Source organism: Lutjanus erythropterus, chromosome 9, assembly GCF_056507025.1.
Source record: "Lutjanus erythropterus isolate fLutEry1 chromosome 9, fLutEry1.hap2, whole genome shotgun sequence".
Classification (NCBI taxonomy): Eukaryota; Metazoa; Chordata; class Actinopteri; order Lutjaniformes; family Lutjanidae; genus Lutjanus; species Lutjanus erythropterus.
In genome coordinates, this window is record NC_139325.1 from 3,386,393 (window position 1) to 3,404,099 (window position 17,707).

The 17,707-nt window shown below is 39.0% G+C and overlaps 1 protein-coding gene across 5 annotated transcripts; it reads right to left on the minus strand.

Moving 5' to 3' along the window:
- Window positions 1-516: 516 nt before the first annotated feature.
- Window positions 517-17,538, minus strand: LOC146320967 (matrilin-2-like). 5 transcript variants are annotated; one of them, XM_084725949.1, is made up of 15 exons: window positions 17,336-17,538; window positions 13,921-14,124; window positions 13,190-13,762; window positions 12,955-13,077; window positions 12,214-12,336; window positions 10,738-10,860; window positions 10,423-10,545; window positions 9,812-9,934; window positions 8,366-8,488; window positions 7,921-8,043; window positions 4,933-5,055; window positions 4,429-4,839; window positions 4,172-4,327; window positions 3,157-3,249; window positions 517-811 (listed from the first exon to the last, which is right to left on the minus strand). In XM_084725949.1, exons 2-15 carry the CDS (start codon window positions 14,045-14,047, stop codon window positions 756-758), a joined length of 2,400 nt encoding a protein of 799 aa, XP_084582075.1. In that variant the 5' UTR covers window positions 14,048-14,124; window positions 17,336-17,538; the 3' UTR covers window positions 517-755. The 5 variants fall into 5 exon arrangements, with proteins under 5 accessions (XP_084582075.1, XP_084582070.1, XP_084582071.1 ...); XM_084725944.1 differs by lacking the exon at window positions 9,812-9,934 and having other exon boundaries at window positions 17,336-17,537; XM_084725945.1 differs by lacking the exons at window positions 9,812-9,934; window positions 10,738-10,860 and having other exon boundaries at window positions 17,336-17,537.
- Window positions 17,539-17,707: the final 169 nt, after the last annotated feature.

The following is a 17,707-nucleotide window of genomic DNA, read 5'->3' on the forward strand; positions in this document are numbered from 1 at the left end:
GTGTTTCTCACTATTTTCATAGTTTATACAAACCAAACAATCAATCCAGAAAAATAATCAGAAAATAATCAGCAGATTAATCTGAAATGATCCCATACAAAACTGTTCAAAATGAGCTTTTCGAAATGAGCTGCACCTCAACCACATACAACAGTAAAATCCTGCTTTTATGATAAGTCAGAATCATCTAATGATATATATAATCTGACAACCATTTTACTGCACTGAGAACTTTTACTTTTAACACTTAAATACTTAAGTACATTTTCCTTTTTATAATTTTCAATGCAGGACTTTTACTTGTAACATAGTATTTTTACAGTGTGGTATTAGGATTTACTTATGTGAAGGATCTGGATATTTCCTCCAGCACTGTGTATTTCTCTCATAGAAAGTATGGAGTTTGGATATTACTGACTGAACAGGTTGAATTAATTTTTGTGTCTGTTGTGACAAATAGATATGAACTTTAGATTATGTTTTATCATGAAGCCTGATAAAAAGAAATAAAACATGTAAAGTGTAAAATGTTTATTTGTAATTTTACTGTACAAAGGTATTCATTTGATTTAGCATTATATAAAGAACATTACAGACAAAAATACATTGTGTTGTATACAAAAGTGTATAAATATCTTCAGTAGAAAGCGTTGTATTTGCATATGTGTCAGTGTAGCTTGCAGAGCAGGATTAAGGTGATCCTGTGAATGCCACACTGCAGGTTAGAGGGGGTGTGGTGAGACAGTCTCCGGCTTTTATTTGAGCACAAGTTGATTCTCAAGTGTCTCCAGCTTCTTTGACATGGCTTCAAGTAGGCATGTTGAGGAAAGGTGCAAGCGCAAATGAGAACACAACCTATAAAGTTTGGACTTTTTTTTTGTTTGTTTTTTGCATAGACCAGAGTCTTAATTTACAGGAGAACTTACAGAACTTACTCACAAAACAAAAATGTTCTAACTATTTATTGTTCTTTGAATTCTGTTTTAAGTTCTTCAGAGTAAAGTAATAAAAATTGAGACATCTACAGTTAATGTTAATATAGTACCTTCACTTTAGTACTTACTCAACTGCTGTACTTAAGTACAATTATGAGGTACTTAACATATATATTATATCAGTCCACTGATATTATCAGGCCGATAATGGATTGGCAAAGCTATATCAGACTACATCGGCATCCATTTATATGTTGTCTTGTTGTCTGATATATTTAAATCCAGTATCGATTGGACTCTACTTTATACTGTATTTCTACTCCACTACATTTTGGAGGCAAATATACTTTTTATTCCACCACACTTATCTGACATTGTTTGGCTTTAGTTACTAGTTATATTGCAGATGATTTAGATCATTAATACAAAATATAAATGAATTAATAAATTATGACACTGGTTCCCAGCCTGGGGTTCAGGCTGCCCCCTAGGGTGGCACCAGAGATCACAGGAGGTCCCCAAAACTTTGTCTGCTCTGACATTGTCAAAATTAGATGTGTACACGTTAATTTAATCACAATTTATACAAAAAATATTTAAAAGATATGTATATAGAATGAGTACTTTTACTTTTGGTGCTTTAACTATATTTGATTTTGCTAATACTTTTGTTAATAGTTTTGTAGTTTTTGAATGAAAGCATTTACTTGTAACAGAGTATTTTCACACTGCAGTATTGTTTACTTTACTGAAGTAAATTATCTAAATATTTTATATTGATGGAAGCCATGATGAAATATTTCTTCCATCACTGTGAACAGTGTGTTCCCTTCTGCCCTCTATTGTGTTTGTTGTCTGGTCAGACAGGTATAGAAACCTCCCCCTTTGTCTCTCTGTCAGTCAGTCAGTCATCTCTGTGTGTTCACTGATAATTACTGTAAGTCAATGCAGGATTTGAACCTCTGTTCATAGGAAGCTATAGAGCTTTTGTCTTTTTAAATGTGTCGCTTGGTTCCTCACAACATTCAGAGCAGTCAGAATTAAGATTTTCTGATACAATTGTTTCTAATAATCACAATACAAAAGATGGTGGTGTTTACCAGCGTCAGACCTCTGATTATTATAACTTATATTGAAATGTTTCTCTAAGAAAATATGCTTTATGACATAGTAGGTAGCAATTTATATTACAGTTTAGTAATAATATAGTAATAGTGGCATAATGGTTTGATATTAAAAAGGTAATAATAATAATAATAATAATAATAATAATAATAATAATAATAATACAATGGGCATATCTGGGTAATATTAGACTGAAATATATGAAACAGGTTTGAATTAATCTAATATTACTATGAAGCTACATACAAGTAGGAGCAGGTAATTTGCCATTTTGTAGCGGAGAGGAGAGAGACTTAGAAAGTGAAATAAGAGATTGAATAGCATCAGCAAGAACAAGTGTCAGTGTGTGTGTATCACTCTCTGTAGCTCTCACAAACAGAGAGCAGGGGAAAGAGACAGATAATGCGACGTAACTGTTGGTCGCTACGTATTTATATAGTCCTGACCTCAAAACCTACACACTGAAGTTATTGGCTGGGGGACAGAAATATCCCAAACACAACAAAACATGAGAAAATACACGAAAGTACAAGCAGTGGGTAGTGTCTCTGCAGCTACTGACACCACCACACACTTCTGTGTATGTAAGTGATGATTGAGAGTGACACGTATATATAAGTCTATACATTGTTTTTAAGGAAAATGCTGAATATTATGCCTTTAATTATCACCTCTTTGTTATCAAACTATTACCACTATTACCATGGTATTACCAAACTGTAATGTAAAGTGCTGCTGACCTAGTAATTCTTAGTTGCATACTGGGTTATTTTCCAGTGTTGTTCAAGGTTGGTTCAAGGAATGTGCTGTCTGACACATCAATCATTTTTTGGCCACACTTTTTGCAGCACAGTCTGCCCTGGAAAACAGTTCTTGTTCAACCCCCTAGCCTGGAAACTGTACAGAGTCTGTACATATTATGTTTTTCCTATCCTGGTCATGAACAGGTAAACACAGAGGTTTTGTATGTAGCTGTCTAGTCATAGAATTGCAGAGGCACATCTGCTCAAGATTACAAAAATAATTAAAAGAAAACATTAAATGCTGTTCTAACTGTGGAGTCAGTCTGTCAGAGACAGTCTCAGAAAAAGGATATTATTCTGAGCCAGGTTCTTCAGCTTCTCAGTGACCTGGTTTTGAAACATTATCACGTTCTCACACTGGCACATGGTTTCATCAGATGGTTTGTCTGTGGGGAGAGAACACATGAGATGAGAAGATCTACCTGTCCTTAGATCTGTTTATTTTTTCTTACCTTCCCTATTCTATCCTTTTCCTCACCCTATCTGCTCTGATCTCTCCCTGCAGGTTTCCCTCTGCCTGTCTCTGTCTGTAGAGACTGTAGTCGATGTGTGTGGGATACAGTTAGGAGTGCACGTGATTGCAGAGCAAAAACAGCCGATATTGTGATACGTTTTTGCACCGAGTTGCTGACTAAAACAATGTATAAGAGTTGCTGGAATCTGTGATGATCATCGCAGCAGCAGGTGGCAGTGATGCACCATTTTAATAGAAGAGAGTGTTTGCAGGACTGAACTACAGATGAAACATCACTGAACAATGCTATTAGTAATCGGACATCCTTGTATATTTTAACTACAAACATCTTAAATGGAAAATTCACCACTTTTTATGTGGATGTCCAGTCAGTGTTGATGGTACATGTAGACAAATGAAGCAATACATTTATTGTGTGTGCTAGGCCTGGGTATCATTTTAAAAAAATACAATACCAGTATACCAGTACCCTTGAAGTGATACTGATACACACTGACACATCTTGGTAGGGATGTACCTAAATACGTTATTCGGGAAAGCACAAATAATGCAATGAAAGCAAGATAGACAGAAGACAGAGACAAGAAGTCCAAGCTGAAATAGCCTGTAGCTCACCAGCGACATCACTGTTACATCACTGGTGCAGGAAGAACAACAGATTTTGCAGCAGGAGAACTCAGCTTCTCTCTCAGTATGGCTCACACTGAGGGATTGATTGCTTCAGTTGACTACATTATCTTCAACACTGACAGAACATATGCATAAAAAGTGATACATTTTCCATTTCACAGATATTGATTGGTGGGTTTAAAGCTTCTTGTCAAGTTAAGTACCTTTACATATCATCCTGGACTTGAGCTTTTTTGTAATTTCTCCCATGTCCTCAAAACCTTTGGCGTAATAAAGGTGCTTCACATCAGGCTCTGAGGCTATTTCTCTCAGCTCCTGTTCAATGGCTTTGCCGACGCCCAGAGCATATATTGTGATCCCTGAAAATAACACATAACAACATAATGACAGGATTAGAAAGAGCTGAGTTTGATTAAAAACTGAAGTGCATCTTAGTGACAAGGCGAGACAATCTGTGTACCAGAGTCCTTCGCTTTATTAGCCCACTCTGACACATCATCCTGTGATCTTCCATCAGTGAACACGATGCTGACACGAGGGATGTTCGGCCTGGCTCCCTCTTTAGCTGAAAAGCTGGATTCAAACATGTGACGTAAGGCCGATCCCGTCATGGAGCCTCTGCCCATGTACTGCACGCGGGTCAGGGCCTGTTTGATGCCCTGCGCCGTGCTGTACTGGCCCAGGGTGAACTCTGAGCGTACCCTGGTGGAGTACTGAATGAGGCCGACGTGTGTGCCCGTCCTGGAAATGTCCAGCGAGTCCACGATGCCATTCACAAACTGCTTGACCAGCTCGAAGTTGGCAGGGCCCAGACTCTTAGAGCCGTCGATTACAAACACCAGATCCATGACTCCATCGCCACACTCCGGCTCTGTCAGAGACAAAGACAGCAAAGACATGTTCTGTGTGCTTTTACTTAAATTCTGAGGGAGAGGGTCTATATCAAAGGAAGCTGAGATCATACTTTTGCAGCTCTTCCCATCTTCAGCCAAAATAAATCCCTCAAAACACCTGCAGATGTAGGAGTCAGCAGTGGTGACACACTGGTGTTCACAGCCGTGCTCCACCGTCTGACACAGATCCACACCTGTGAGTTTCATCAGAGAGAAACCAGGATTAGTGTGATGTTACTGAGGTGTAAGAGAAATGTGAAAATAATTAAATATTCTGGTGAGTCTGATCTGAACTAGTCTCACTTGTGTTTATGACTTAAGAACAGATGGAAAAAAAAAAGGATTTTGCAGGATATTTAATTTTTTTTTTTTTTTTTTCGCTTGGCAGTAGGTTTTGTGGGTATCGTTTTTCTACATTACTCCTCTAAAGTTTTAGCAGGTTATTTTTTTGGTCAGGATTATGTCTTTGGTTTGGTAAAGTGTTTTAAATGGAGATGCCCCCAAACATTTTTTTCCCTTCCTGATACTGATTCCTATACTTCAACTTACAAGTAACGATCTGACTCTGAAATGTCAGAGTTCAGTCCACTCAGTAGAGTCTGCTTTGTTTTCCCCACAATCCCAAAATAGTTCAGTCCAATCCTGTTCACAATCACCAAAGAAAGATAATAAAAACTCAAAAACTCAGCTGTTTTACCATGGGTCCCCACAAACCAAATCAGGAAATAAAGACTGAAATAACAGTGTCTGTACTTAACATAACAGAATATATACACAAAGTACTCACTCCAGAGACTTTCTGCTACAGTAACACACTTTAAAGTGTGATCTGATACTGAGATAAAGCTGATGTTTCCTTCCTCCATGCAACATATAATTTGGCAAACGGGACACTGGGAAGTAGCAGGGTCCTGTTTTGGGGCTGATACATTACATCCTATCGTGCACAGACTTGTGTACTCACCAGTGCCTGATGTTACATTTTAGGCAGTAATGGAAGCATGTACCAATATTGCAATGTAAAAATAAAACAGTTGAGAAAACTCGAAATTTCAAGGCAATAGAGTGCAATAGATTTTTGAGTCTTGAGCCAAACTCTTAAGCTTCCCCTTAAGATTTGAAAAAGTTTTACCAACTGCTGATCTTTTGTTGAGATAATTTACTTTTCCTCTTTAGATAAACTTACAGCTTTGAATTTAGAAACTCAAAACACTGTATTTAAAAAATGTTGAGTAAATTCATTGAGGTGAAAGTAAATGTTCACTGTTCACTGTGACCAATTTTTAATTTTTTAAGCTTCTTAAACTGAAAGATTCAGGTTTATCCAAAGAAGTAAATTATTACAACTACAGTTTATAGGTCAGCAAAACTTTTTAAAGTTTATTTCAAAACTTAAGAGTTTGAGTTGGCTCAAAATTGCAGTGCATTGCCTTGAAGTCTACAATTTCTTTTAGAGTGTGGTATCAAAACAATCCTAATTTTATCCATCCATACATGCATTGTTCATAACCGATTATCTTGATGGGTTGCGGGGGGCTGGAGTCTATCCCAGCTAACACTGGGCGAGAGGCGGGGTTCACCCTGGACAAGTCGCCATGTTCATCGCAGGGCTGACACATAGATACGGATAACCACTCACACTCACATTCACACCCATGGACAATTTAGAGTCACCAATTAACCTATTATGCTACCCGCAGTACCCGGAGAGAACCATGAGGAGAACATGAGGAGAATATGCACAGGGAGGCCCTGTCCCAGCCACAAACTCCCCAGCCCCCCAGCCAGCTGAGGGATTTGTACTCAGAGCCTTCTTGCTGTGAGGTACCACCCTAATTTTAATCAGCTCCAAAAATCAGCAGCCAAAGGAAACACATGACAGTTATGTTACATGACTAACACACAATATACAGTATGATCCTTGTGTTTAAAAAACATGGAGAAATTAAAACTTTAGCCTCTTGTGGCTGAAATGAATATTACAACAACAAACACTGACATGATCGTGTTGCTGCTTCACAGATAAATAAAATAAAAATAAGATTATCCTTGCAAAAGCTTTTCTTTCTATTCTGAACTCATTATCGCTCATGTATTTTTAATGTCATTGTAACTGTAAACCCTCTGTCTTCATCATCATCATTATTATTAGACTAATAACTATCTGAGGACAAGAACGCTGCATGGTGACAAAATGAAACACAGCATGGCCTTAATCCTGGAGAAGGGAAAAACAGAGAACTTTGAGTGAGCGCTGGGATTAACACTGCTCTCACAACTGGTTCAAAATTCATTCAGAATTATGTAACATATAAATACCAGAACAGAGGACAGAAACGGTCAGAGAAACTCTGAAAACATGATGGATTATATCCTGAATTTGTTCACTTTGACTCACACAAATATCAGTTCTGTCTTTTCATAGTTTATGTTTTTAGTTTCCTTTTTCTATTTTCTTTTGTTTTTCATATTATCTGTATTTTATTTATCACTCACTTCTTTACAACCCGTACTTTTGATCCTTGAGCTGCTGTAACAAGTGAATTTCCCCGGAGTAGAATCAATAAACTTATCGTGTAATGTCTTGTCTTGTCTTGTCTTGTCTTGTTGTGTCGTGTCGTGTCGTGTCATGTCATGTCATGTCATGTCATGTTGTGTCGTGTCATGTCTTGTCTTGTCTTGTCTTGTCTTGTCTTGGCTTGGTTTAGCTTAGCTTATCTTAGCTTATTTTAGCTTAGCTTAGCTTAGCTTAGTTTAGCCTTAGGTTAGCTTTAAACTGTCAAATATGGGATTAAGACTATATTAAAGTCAAGTTTCTTCACCTATCTACAGTTTAATATGAATTGAAATTAAAATTTGAATAGAACAATATGAATAACAAGCCTGGAATCACATTCATTAAAAAGTAACTAGACTCACTGCTACAAAGCTTAAATAATTACTTTATGTTATTCATTCTAAGTCAATATCTCATGAAATGAATGTGTTTAAATGTCCACATCATCTTCTTTGGCTGCAGGTCACTAAACGCTGATGACGACGAATGAGCTTGGACTCACTTTGACATGTCTTTCCATCAGGTCTGAGTGTGAATCCTCCTCTGCATTTGCACACACATGAATGGTCCGTGTTCATAAACTCCTGCTCACAGCCGTGTTTCCCATCAGCACAGTGGTCTGTCTCTGCAGCAGATAGTCAGGGAAAATTACTGAGAAAATGAAACAACTCTTAACTGCTGTCCGGTCCGACCCATTGAGAGTATTTATCACCAGCTGTGATTACAGTAATACAGGATCAAGTTTCTTCTTGTGCTACAATTGGACTGTTGGATTGTTGGACTCCATCCCAAAGACAATTTGTCCAGACAGTTCTGTAGCTTTACTGAAAAACAGGCTCAAGTATATCCACAGTTATTAATGTATAGAACATTACACATGACGAAAATCAATAAAACATCATTCTGAGTGAAATGTTCATAAGAGGAAAAAAGCATTGTAAACTTACTCTTGCATGTTTTCCCATCAGGCCTGAGTGTGAAGCCTTTCCAACATTTACAAACACAGGCGTCCCCTGTGTTCATAGACTCCTGTTCACATCCGTGGGTGCCGTCAGCACAGTGATCGATCTCTGCAGGAAACAACAGGTTTATCAGGTTTGGCAGGATTAAGGAGTAAATTAATTAGAAAACTGTGGAGATTTTAGTTAGATCATATCAAATTTACTGACTACATTTACTGTATGATCCTGTGTTCTGCATACTGTTTTATTGTATCGGGGAGCACAAATCTAACTCCGGGCAGCTAAATAGTCTTTGGGCCTATATCTAAACATAACAACATCTGAAGTCTTTCAAGAGTCTTTCCGAGACTTATCAGGATCAGGTTTCTTCTTGCACACATGAACAGTGTAACATCATATTGTTGCTCCACTCCACAAGAAGATTTGTAAAGACAATTCTATCGAGATCTCTGTATTACACACATTGTAAATCAATGACACGTAGTTGTAGCTTAGTCTCTAAGGCTTGGGAACTGAAGGGTTGCCAGTTCAAGTCCCACATGGACCAAAGTACGGAGTGCTCACCTCCTGGGCACTGCTGAGGTGCCCTTGGGCAAGGCGCTGAACCCCTAACTGCTTGGGGCACCTGACTATATGTATGTGCAGCCCCCTTGCTCTCTCAGATGCATATCTATATGTCCTGTTTGTGCATGTGTGTGTATTTTGGGCCTGTGTATGTATGTACAAAAATTACAACAGAGTGAAAAGAATGTCATTTCCCCTCTGGGATTAATAAAGTATGCCTTCTTCTTAAAAGACCATTGTGTAGAATTTAGTGGCATCTAGCAGTGACTTTTGCAAAATTGCCATCACATCGTCTCACTCTCTCCTTCCTAGTTTGAAGAATGTCTATGGTGGCTGCGAAACTGCAACAAAATGCGAAAGGTGTTATCTAGTGCCTTTCGCTCTAGATAATGCCTGTAGAAACATGGACGAGAACCCTCTGAAAAATAAATGGCTCATTCTGAGGCAGTGGTTCTCAAACTTTTTTCAATGATATACCCACTTTGAAATATATTTTCCCCCTGACCAGTGCAAAACATTTTTGGTAGAAAGAAAAGGCCTGTACAATACAGCGTTAACTGTTTTCGGCAGTCAATGCTTGCACGGACAATATGAATCTCACATACCCCCTGCAGTAATCCAAAGTACCCCTAGGGGCACTGTTTTTCCCATCTGAGAAACATTGATTGAAGGTAAAAACAACACAACAGTGTTTATTTTCAGGTGATTAAACACGAATGATAAACATACTTATAAATATATTCCATTTCTGTCATATTCTGACAATAAACCCCTGTAAATCTTACGCACCGGGCCTTTAAAGTTTCCCCCCTGCTCTAAAAGTGAAAATATGAAATGATAACATGAAATAAAGCATCAGACACTTACTCTTGCATGTTTTCCCGTCAGGCCTGAGTGTGAAGCCTTTCCTGCATTTACACACACAGGAGTCTTCTGTGTTCATAGACTCCTGTTCACACCCGTGGGTGCCGTCAGCACAGTGATCAATCTCTGGGTGACATAAACAGTACAGAGCAGAGATTGAAGCATTGCTAACCAGAGCTGGTTAGTAATATATTACTGTAATTGTATTACTTTACCCAGAAGTATGTAGAATAAGGGATTACAATGTCCAAAACATATATATTCATAATAACTAGTAATGTAAGTAATTACGTTTGATACCAAGTAATAAGTTAAGTAATGTTATTACATTTTAAAGGAGTAATGCGGAAAAAGTAACATATTACACTTCCTGAGTAACTTGCCCAACACTGATCTGCAGATATAATGGGCTTGTTCTAAAGCAACAAAAACACAATGATTCATATTTTCAGGTGATTATAAACTAATAAAAACATACTTATAAATATTCTATTCCATTTCTGTGAAATCTTACACACTGGGCTTTCAAAGGTTTTTCCTGCTCTAAAAGTTTTTTAAAAAATCTAGAATTTCTTTTTTGAAAGTATAGCAAGGTAATAGGAAAAAAAGCTTACTTTTGCATGTTTTCCCATCAGGCCTGAGTGTGAAGCCTTTTCTGCACTTACACACACAGGCGCCATCTGTGTTCATGAAGTCCTGTTCACACCCGTGGGTGCCGTCAGCACAGTGATCGATCTCTGGGTGACACAAACAGTACAGAGCAGAGATTGAAGCATTGCTAACAGTATCAACGGATTACCATTTATAACTGTAAAGACACTAATCGGTGTCTGTTAAAGAAAGCCTAATGTAGCCTGAAATCATCTGGTCATGTTGTTATAAAGTGGCTGTGTGATTTTACCTGGTCACCACCTGATAAAAGTACTTACTGCTGCAGGTTTTGCCATCTGGATTGAGGACGTAGCCTTTCTTACACCTGCAGATGTAGGACTGTGGAACGCTGACACAGTCGTGCTCACAGCCATGATTCCCCAGGTCACAGTAGTCTATTTCTGAGGACCACGAAGCTCCTATTAATGCAGTAGTAGCCTTCTTCTTCTCACACTATAATAGAGATGCTACTGCTGTCTTTAACATTACATCTTCTTCTACTGTAGCTGTAATAACCAAGATATCTATTAATGGTTATCACTACATTTTCTCTGTCTGCCTTTCAGATCAACACATACTTACTACAAGAGTATAAGAACAAACACTCAGACATTTGACAAAAGACAAAAGCCATAATTCATTCATCAAAAATCAAACTTCACTCTCAGACAGACTCTGGTGAAGGTGCAGATGTGTGATCCCATTACAGGAAAGATCCATCAGTCATTCTTGTTTTGATTCGGTGGTACTGTGACGCTGTGGATACACCTCCACACTTCAGCAGCTGCTCTGGTGATTGAAAAAGCACACTTCCTCCAGGAAATCTCCCCCACTTTACTTTCTGTTAACGTCCGCCAGAGGAGCAGAGAGGATGTTCTCCCACAGTGGGTGGAAGGACATCACTGGCAGGAGGAAGGGTGCTGGCTCTCATTTGGAAGCGAGGTCCAGCAGAATTACAGTAGCCTGTAACATTTTCAGCCATCCTGCTTTCCCCAAGGTTTTCCTTTATCCATTAAGAATAAACAGCATAGAGCATTCTAAAAAGATGATGGTAATAATTTAAGTCACATGACTCACTGATGGCAAAAGGAAACAAAAGAACACACACTCAGACACCACCGAGACATGAAATCATTAAGTTGTGTAGAGAAAGACATTGAGTACTGGAGAACAGTTGTGTTTTGGGCTTCTATTAAAGGGACAGTTCACCCCTAAATCAAGAATATATTGTTTTCTTTGGCCTATAGTGGAATTTATCCGTCTAGATAGTTTTGGTGTGAGTTGCCAGGTTTTGGAGATAACAGCTGGAAATATGTCTGTCTTCCTGCATATTTTCTGCATATTTTTTTTAAACATTTTTTTAACATGGGTTACCAATAAGGCTACCAGCAGGGAACCTGTTGGGGGGTTACTTACTAGAAATCTGTAAGGAATGTTCCAGAAGTGTTAGTTGGGCAAGGTGTGCACTATCTTGTCCCATTATATTAGACAGGAGGCAGACATCTCAGCAGCAGGTATCTCTAAAACTCTGCAATGGATGGATGGATGGATGGATAAATAGCACTACAGACCAGGAGAAAAACATGTATTTTTGATTTTGGGGGTAAATTGTTCCTTTAAAGCTCACATTGGTCTGTGTGAAGTGAAAAAAAAGTTAAAAAGAAAAAATAAAAAAAAGAAAGAAAGAGGTTAATGTCACCAGTGAGAAAGAAAGAAAAGAAGAGCCCCTGCTAAAATAAGAAACATATTATTACTGTTGCATGTCTTCAGGTCTATGTTGAGCTGATATCCTGGACGGCAGCGGCACTCATAGCCATCAGGTATGTTGGTACAGATGTGCTGACAGCCGTGATCCACCACAGCACACATATCCTCAGCTACAGGGTGACAACAGGAAGAGAAATCCAGTCAGCTACAGAGGAGTCTGTGGAATTAAATCTAAAATATATGTGGGGGGGTTTTGGCCACTGACATATTATTCAGCACTTTTTAAGTGGCTAATTTGTTAGCAAATATTGCCTTGAGTTGTTTCTGAGTGGCCTTTGTGTTCACCTGATGAATATAAGTCCAATATTCATTTTGTTTCTAATTAATTTAAACTCCCAAGGGAACAATCTGACTCTTCAGCTGTTAAATGCTCAGCTATGTTCACCAGCTAGTCATTAACTACATATGTCTGCTGTTTGTTGCTGAGTAGGTAGTGTACTGGGGAATTTTAGAGCTTTTCCCAAAAACTTACCTGCCTGCTGAAGCAGAAAGTGATACTGAGAGCAATCAGAGTGACCCAAAACAGAAAGGCGTTCACCTTGTTGACTGCAACATTGTCGTGTTGTCTGTGAGAAAATGACGCTGCTTTGTGTGGTTGCACTTGGCAACAAAGAGGCATAAAAAGTGTGCAAATGTAAAAAAAAAAAAAAAAAAAAAGACTGTGACTGATCATCTTTTCTATTTTTAAAAAGAGTAGATGAGATGAGTAAAAAAAAGAGTGCCTTCACCTTTACACGTCTTGCCATCAGGGTTGAGGGTGAAGCCTTTCCTGCACTTGCACCTGTATGAGGCAGGGCTGCTCACACAGATGTGCTGGCACTGATGGTCCACCACCTCACACATCTCTGAACCTGACACATACACGCACACACACCGACACAGATGCTCAAACACAGGGTGCAAACACACATGCATAAATAAATGAGGTGGGACGTCGAAAGGAAAGTAGACAGGATTCATCACCTCCACACAGTTTGGTCTGGAACACTGAGATGAGAGTTTCTATCTGGCTGAAGTTGGCCACCAGGTGCACATGCTCAGAGTGAGGCTCGCTCCCGATGGTCTTCAGAGTGTCCATGTCCACCCTGCCCACGCCGATAGCAAAGATCTGGATGCCGTCCTGCCTCGCCTGAGCCGCCACCTCCTCCACCGTGTCCTGAGGCCGGCCGTCAGTCACTATCATGGCGATTCGTGGGATGTGCAGATTTGCTGGTCGTGCTCCTTCTTCCTCAGTGAACGATGTCTCCATGGTGTACTGGATGGCCAGACCGGTCATCGTCCCCGTGGCGAGGTGCTCCATGTTCCGCACCGCCTGCTCCACCTCAGCCTTAGTTTTGTAGGTGTTGAGGGAGAACTCAGGCTGAACCACGCTGCCATACTGGAGGAGACCGACCCGAGTGGCACTGGGGCCGATCTCCAGGAACTGAAGCAGGTTGATGATGAAGGTCTTGACCTTCTCATAGTCGTGGGGGCGGATGCTTCTGGAGCTGTCGATGACAAAGACGAAATCCAGTGGGACGGCTCTACAAGGGCTCTCTGAGACCAAAGACACAGAGGTGTGCGATCAGGAAAACATCAGTTTGGCTAAAATAAAAATAAATAAACTAGATTTCAAGAGCTCTTTGTAAGTTAGATAGAAAGAGACAAAAGTGCAGCTGGCAAAATGCACATTTTGGTCACCACTGGTCACTCACCCACTGCTTTGGTCTGGACAGTTGTCTCATTTCGCCCTCTGGCTGCGATGGGCCTGGGACGGCGTCTGTCCACTCGAACTGCATTACAGCACAACAGGCAGAAAAGGCCGAGGGCCAGAGACCTCATTCTGACAAGACCTGACAACTGCAGCGTTTACAGAGAGAGGAAGCACTCCCACAATGCACTGCAAGCAGAGTGCCAGCCTGCATGGAAGAGTGAAGACAGAGAGACAGAGAGAGGAAAAAAGGCAAGACATTTTTAAAAATTTTAGCCTGCACCTGGATCTAAATCTAAATTTAAATATACACAATGAGAGACGATCCTGTTTATTGGCTGTCAGACTAACCACCAGTGATTTACGGCAGTTGAATGTCTCATGTTGTTAGATCTACACCTCACTGTAAAATAATAATACATTTTGCAGGATTGCAATTTGTGATGTCTGCACTGGTAATCTAAATTAGGCTGAAATCAGAGATTAAAGCTTAAGGCAATTCATGCCAAGCAGCCTGCACCCACATGAGTTTGCCAGTCAAAAGATATGGCATGTCAAAAAAGGAAATGAATACCCTTTTTTGGAATTTGGGATCAAATTTGTGGGAGAAATGTTACTAAAAACTGCTTTGCAAATATTCAAACTCCTCTGGAGTTCTTCATTTCTGATGTGAACACCATCACAGAAGCGTGTCATTGGATGAGTAATTTCATTGGTTAAATTTTTTTTTCCTGTTTTGGTGACTGGTGAACTGGTTGTGTGTTCACAACCAAAATGTGGACTGGCAGGGGACAAAACCTGGACAGATGATGAAATGAGAAATGTTAAATTGTTTAATATCTGCTGTCTTACAAGACGTTCACACACATGGTCCTCTAAAGTCTTATGACATATGCTCCCCAAATCAGCATGAACATGAACAGAACCTGACGGTGCTCTATGACGAACCATAACTAAGTAGAAATTTGTTGACTTTTTACCCGTTGAATTTATGACTGATAATCAAACAAAATTTCCCGACATATAAGTTGCGTTTACAACTTAGTTCTCTTGAGTTTTTTTTTTAAAGTTGTATGAAAAACATCAGATAAATTATTATTTATCAAAAGTTTAATGCTTTTAAGTTGAAAAAAACAATAATTTGTCTACCCAAGCAATCCAGAAAAAATAATTTTCAAGGTTGATGAATAAAAATATGATGCGCTTTACTTTTGGCCACATGTCGACACTGTCAGCACCTTAAATTCTATTTCTTATTTCCATGGTCTAACCTCATGCCAAATGTCACTGAAATCCACTGAAATCAGAATCAAATACTTTATTAATTTATAAATATAATAAACAGTTAATGACTCACTTGCTGTATATTATCCTGTTTATTATATGGCTATTTAATAAAAAACAATAATCTGACACAAAATATAGATTTAAAAATGATTGTATTGATTTAAAAAACGGTTTTATTGCTTCTGCTGAGTCTCCTGGAGTCAATGATCACTGCTGTGTCCATAGCAATGGTCTGTTAGTCATAGCAGTCGTCTGCTATTCAGAAATAACAGACAGCAGAATACTGTAATTGACCAATCAGAATCGAGAATTCAAAAAAGCTGTGTAATAATAAAAAGAAAAATCTAAAATAGAAAAATAAGAAAAATGATTCTGCCAACTAAAAAAACAAAACTATGTAGGCTGACTCTGGGTCAGTAAGGTGACCAGTGAGATGCTGCATATAAGTTAATGATGAGGAGGATATAAATAGGGGGAACTTTCACCTCCTGCATATCTGACCTCCTCAGCTTCACATTTCACATTTTAGTGTGTAATGCACACAGCACTGCATAGTTTTTGTAGATAGAGGATAAAACACATTTCAAATGGCAAAATCTGACTGTAAATTTAACATATTTACTCATAAATTTATGACAGGATTCCTTTTTTTTGGATTTGCTATCTAACCATGTCGGCTACACAAGTGTCAAGTTTTCCCATCTGCCCTCATATGAGGTTGACAAAACTCCATTATATGAAGAAGCTTCTGGATGTTTTGCTGCACAGGTGGTTTAAAGTGATTTAAGAGAGGCTGAAAAGTACCACAGACTGTTTCTCTATCCAGTCCCCAGGAGAGCCATTATTAACCTGTCGTATTCAGACTGCAGCCTCCACTCCTGTCTGAACCCTGTCTGAGAAACAGCAGATACATCCATGTTCACAAACACAGTGATGTGGCATTGGGAACACAGAACATGCCTGAGCTCTCAGGCAGCATGTAAGCTTGTTAGAATTCAATGATTTCTTAATGGAGTTCTGAGCAGGGTGATGACACTGACTCAGGTCTCAGTCTGTTCACAGATGAACTGTCCCACACAGACATGTATACGGTAGCAGCTGACCTGAGACCTGCTGGGGTCACATATCCATGTTGCAGAGCTGTCGACCTCTGACCTCACATCTGTTTGATGTCTCTCTGCTGCAGGTCTGATAGTCTTTACTTCATCGACTATCAATCAGTAAAATAAATGTATAATCGATTTGAGTGCTGTAGATCTTTGTACTTTAGCACAGCACCAAGCTTAAAGGGACAGTTCACCCAAAAAATCAAAAATTTATATTTTTCCTCATACCTATAGAGATATTTTTCCACCTAGAGTGTTTTGGTGACAAGTCTACCTTCTCTGGAATATAATATAACTAGATGACACTTTGCTTGTGTTGCTCAAAGAGCCCTAAATAAACATTTGAAAAGGTCAACAGCAATGTTTCTTGCCAGAAATCATGATTTGCTTTCATGTAGGAACTATTTTCTTTCTACTGTAAAGAGAAAGTAGTTCCTCATCAACTAGCCAGGGGAAAAATAAGTATTTTTAAATTTTGGGTGAACTCTCCCTTTAAATATATCTCACTTTCCATAGCGCTGGTCTTCACTGTCATGTATGATTCATTTAATATGTACATCATTTAGAAAAAAACATTAAGTTAAATGAAATGATACATCAGTGTCAAAGAAAGCTTGAAAACACGTAATTATCCTTTACATTTTCTTTTAAATATGACTTGTTATAATGATTTCATAAATATTGTGTCACTGAAATGGTGGGATTCCCTCTCACATTTCCTCATGAATGAAAGCCAAGGCTGCGTGTTTACTATGAAACAAAAACAGCATGTACCTGGCTGTGTGTTATGGGACCTGATCTCTGTTTTGCGCATTTTCCGTCTTTGATGGTTTTTCATGATGCAGGTGATGGAAACTAAGATGATGTCTTCAGTAAATACAGAATACAGGTGGCAGCTGGTGAATCCTCTTTTAAAAAACCTCAAGAAAACATATTAAGTCCACTAAAATAAGATACACAAAGTAGAGCCTGCGGTGCACCATTAGGTAAACATGCTATCAAGACATTAAATCAAATTCTACTTACCCTGTTATCAAAAGCAACGATTCCTCAACTCCTGCAATCAAAGTTTCTCTATAAATCCCACCACTGACTGAACAAAGGAGTTCCAGCAGAGAGAAGTTGCTCCAGACTGTAAACATGCATATATCCCAGGCAGGCAGTCCTGTCCCAGTCTTTTTCTATCTGTCCAGCCACTTGAAGTGCTCTGCCCCTCACTCCATCCACTGTCTCTGTTTATTCCCACTCTGACTCCAACCACAGAGACGCCTCCTGTTCACCTCCTGTAAAACACTAACTCTGCTGGGACAGTTTTAGTGTGTAAACATCTCATATTATGATCTAGGCTGAGTGCTCAGGCTCCATAGTTTGTTCTACAATAAAAAATAAAAAAATAAA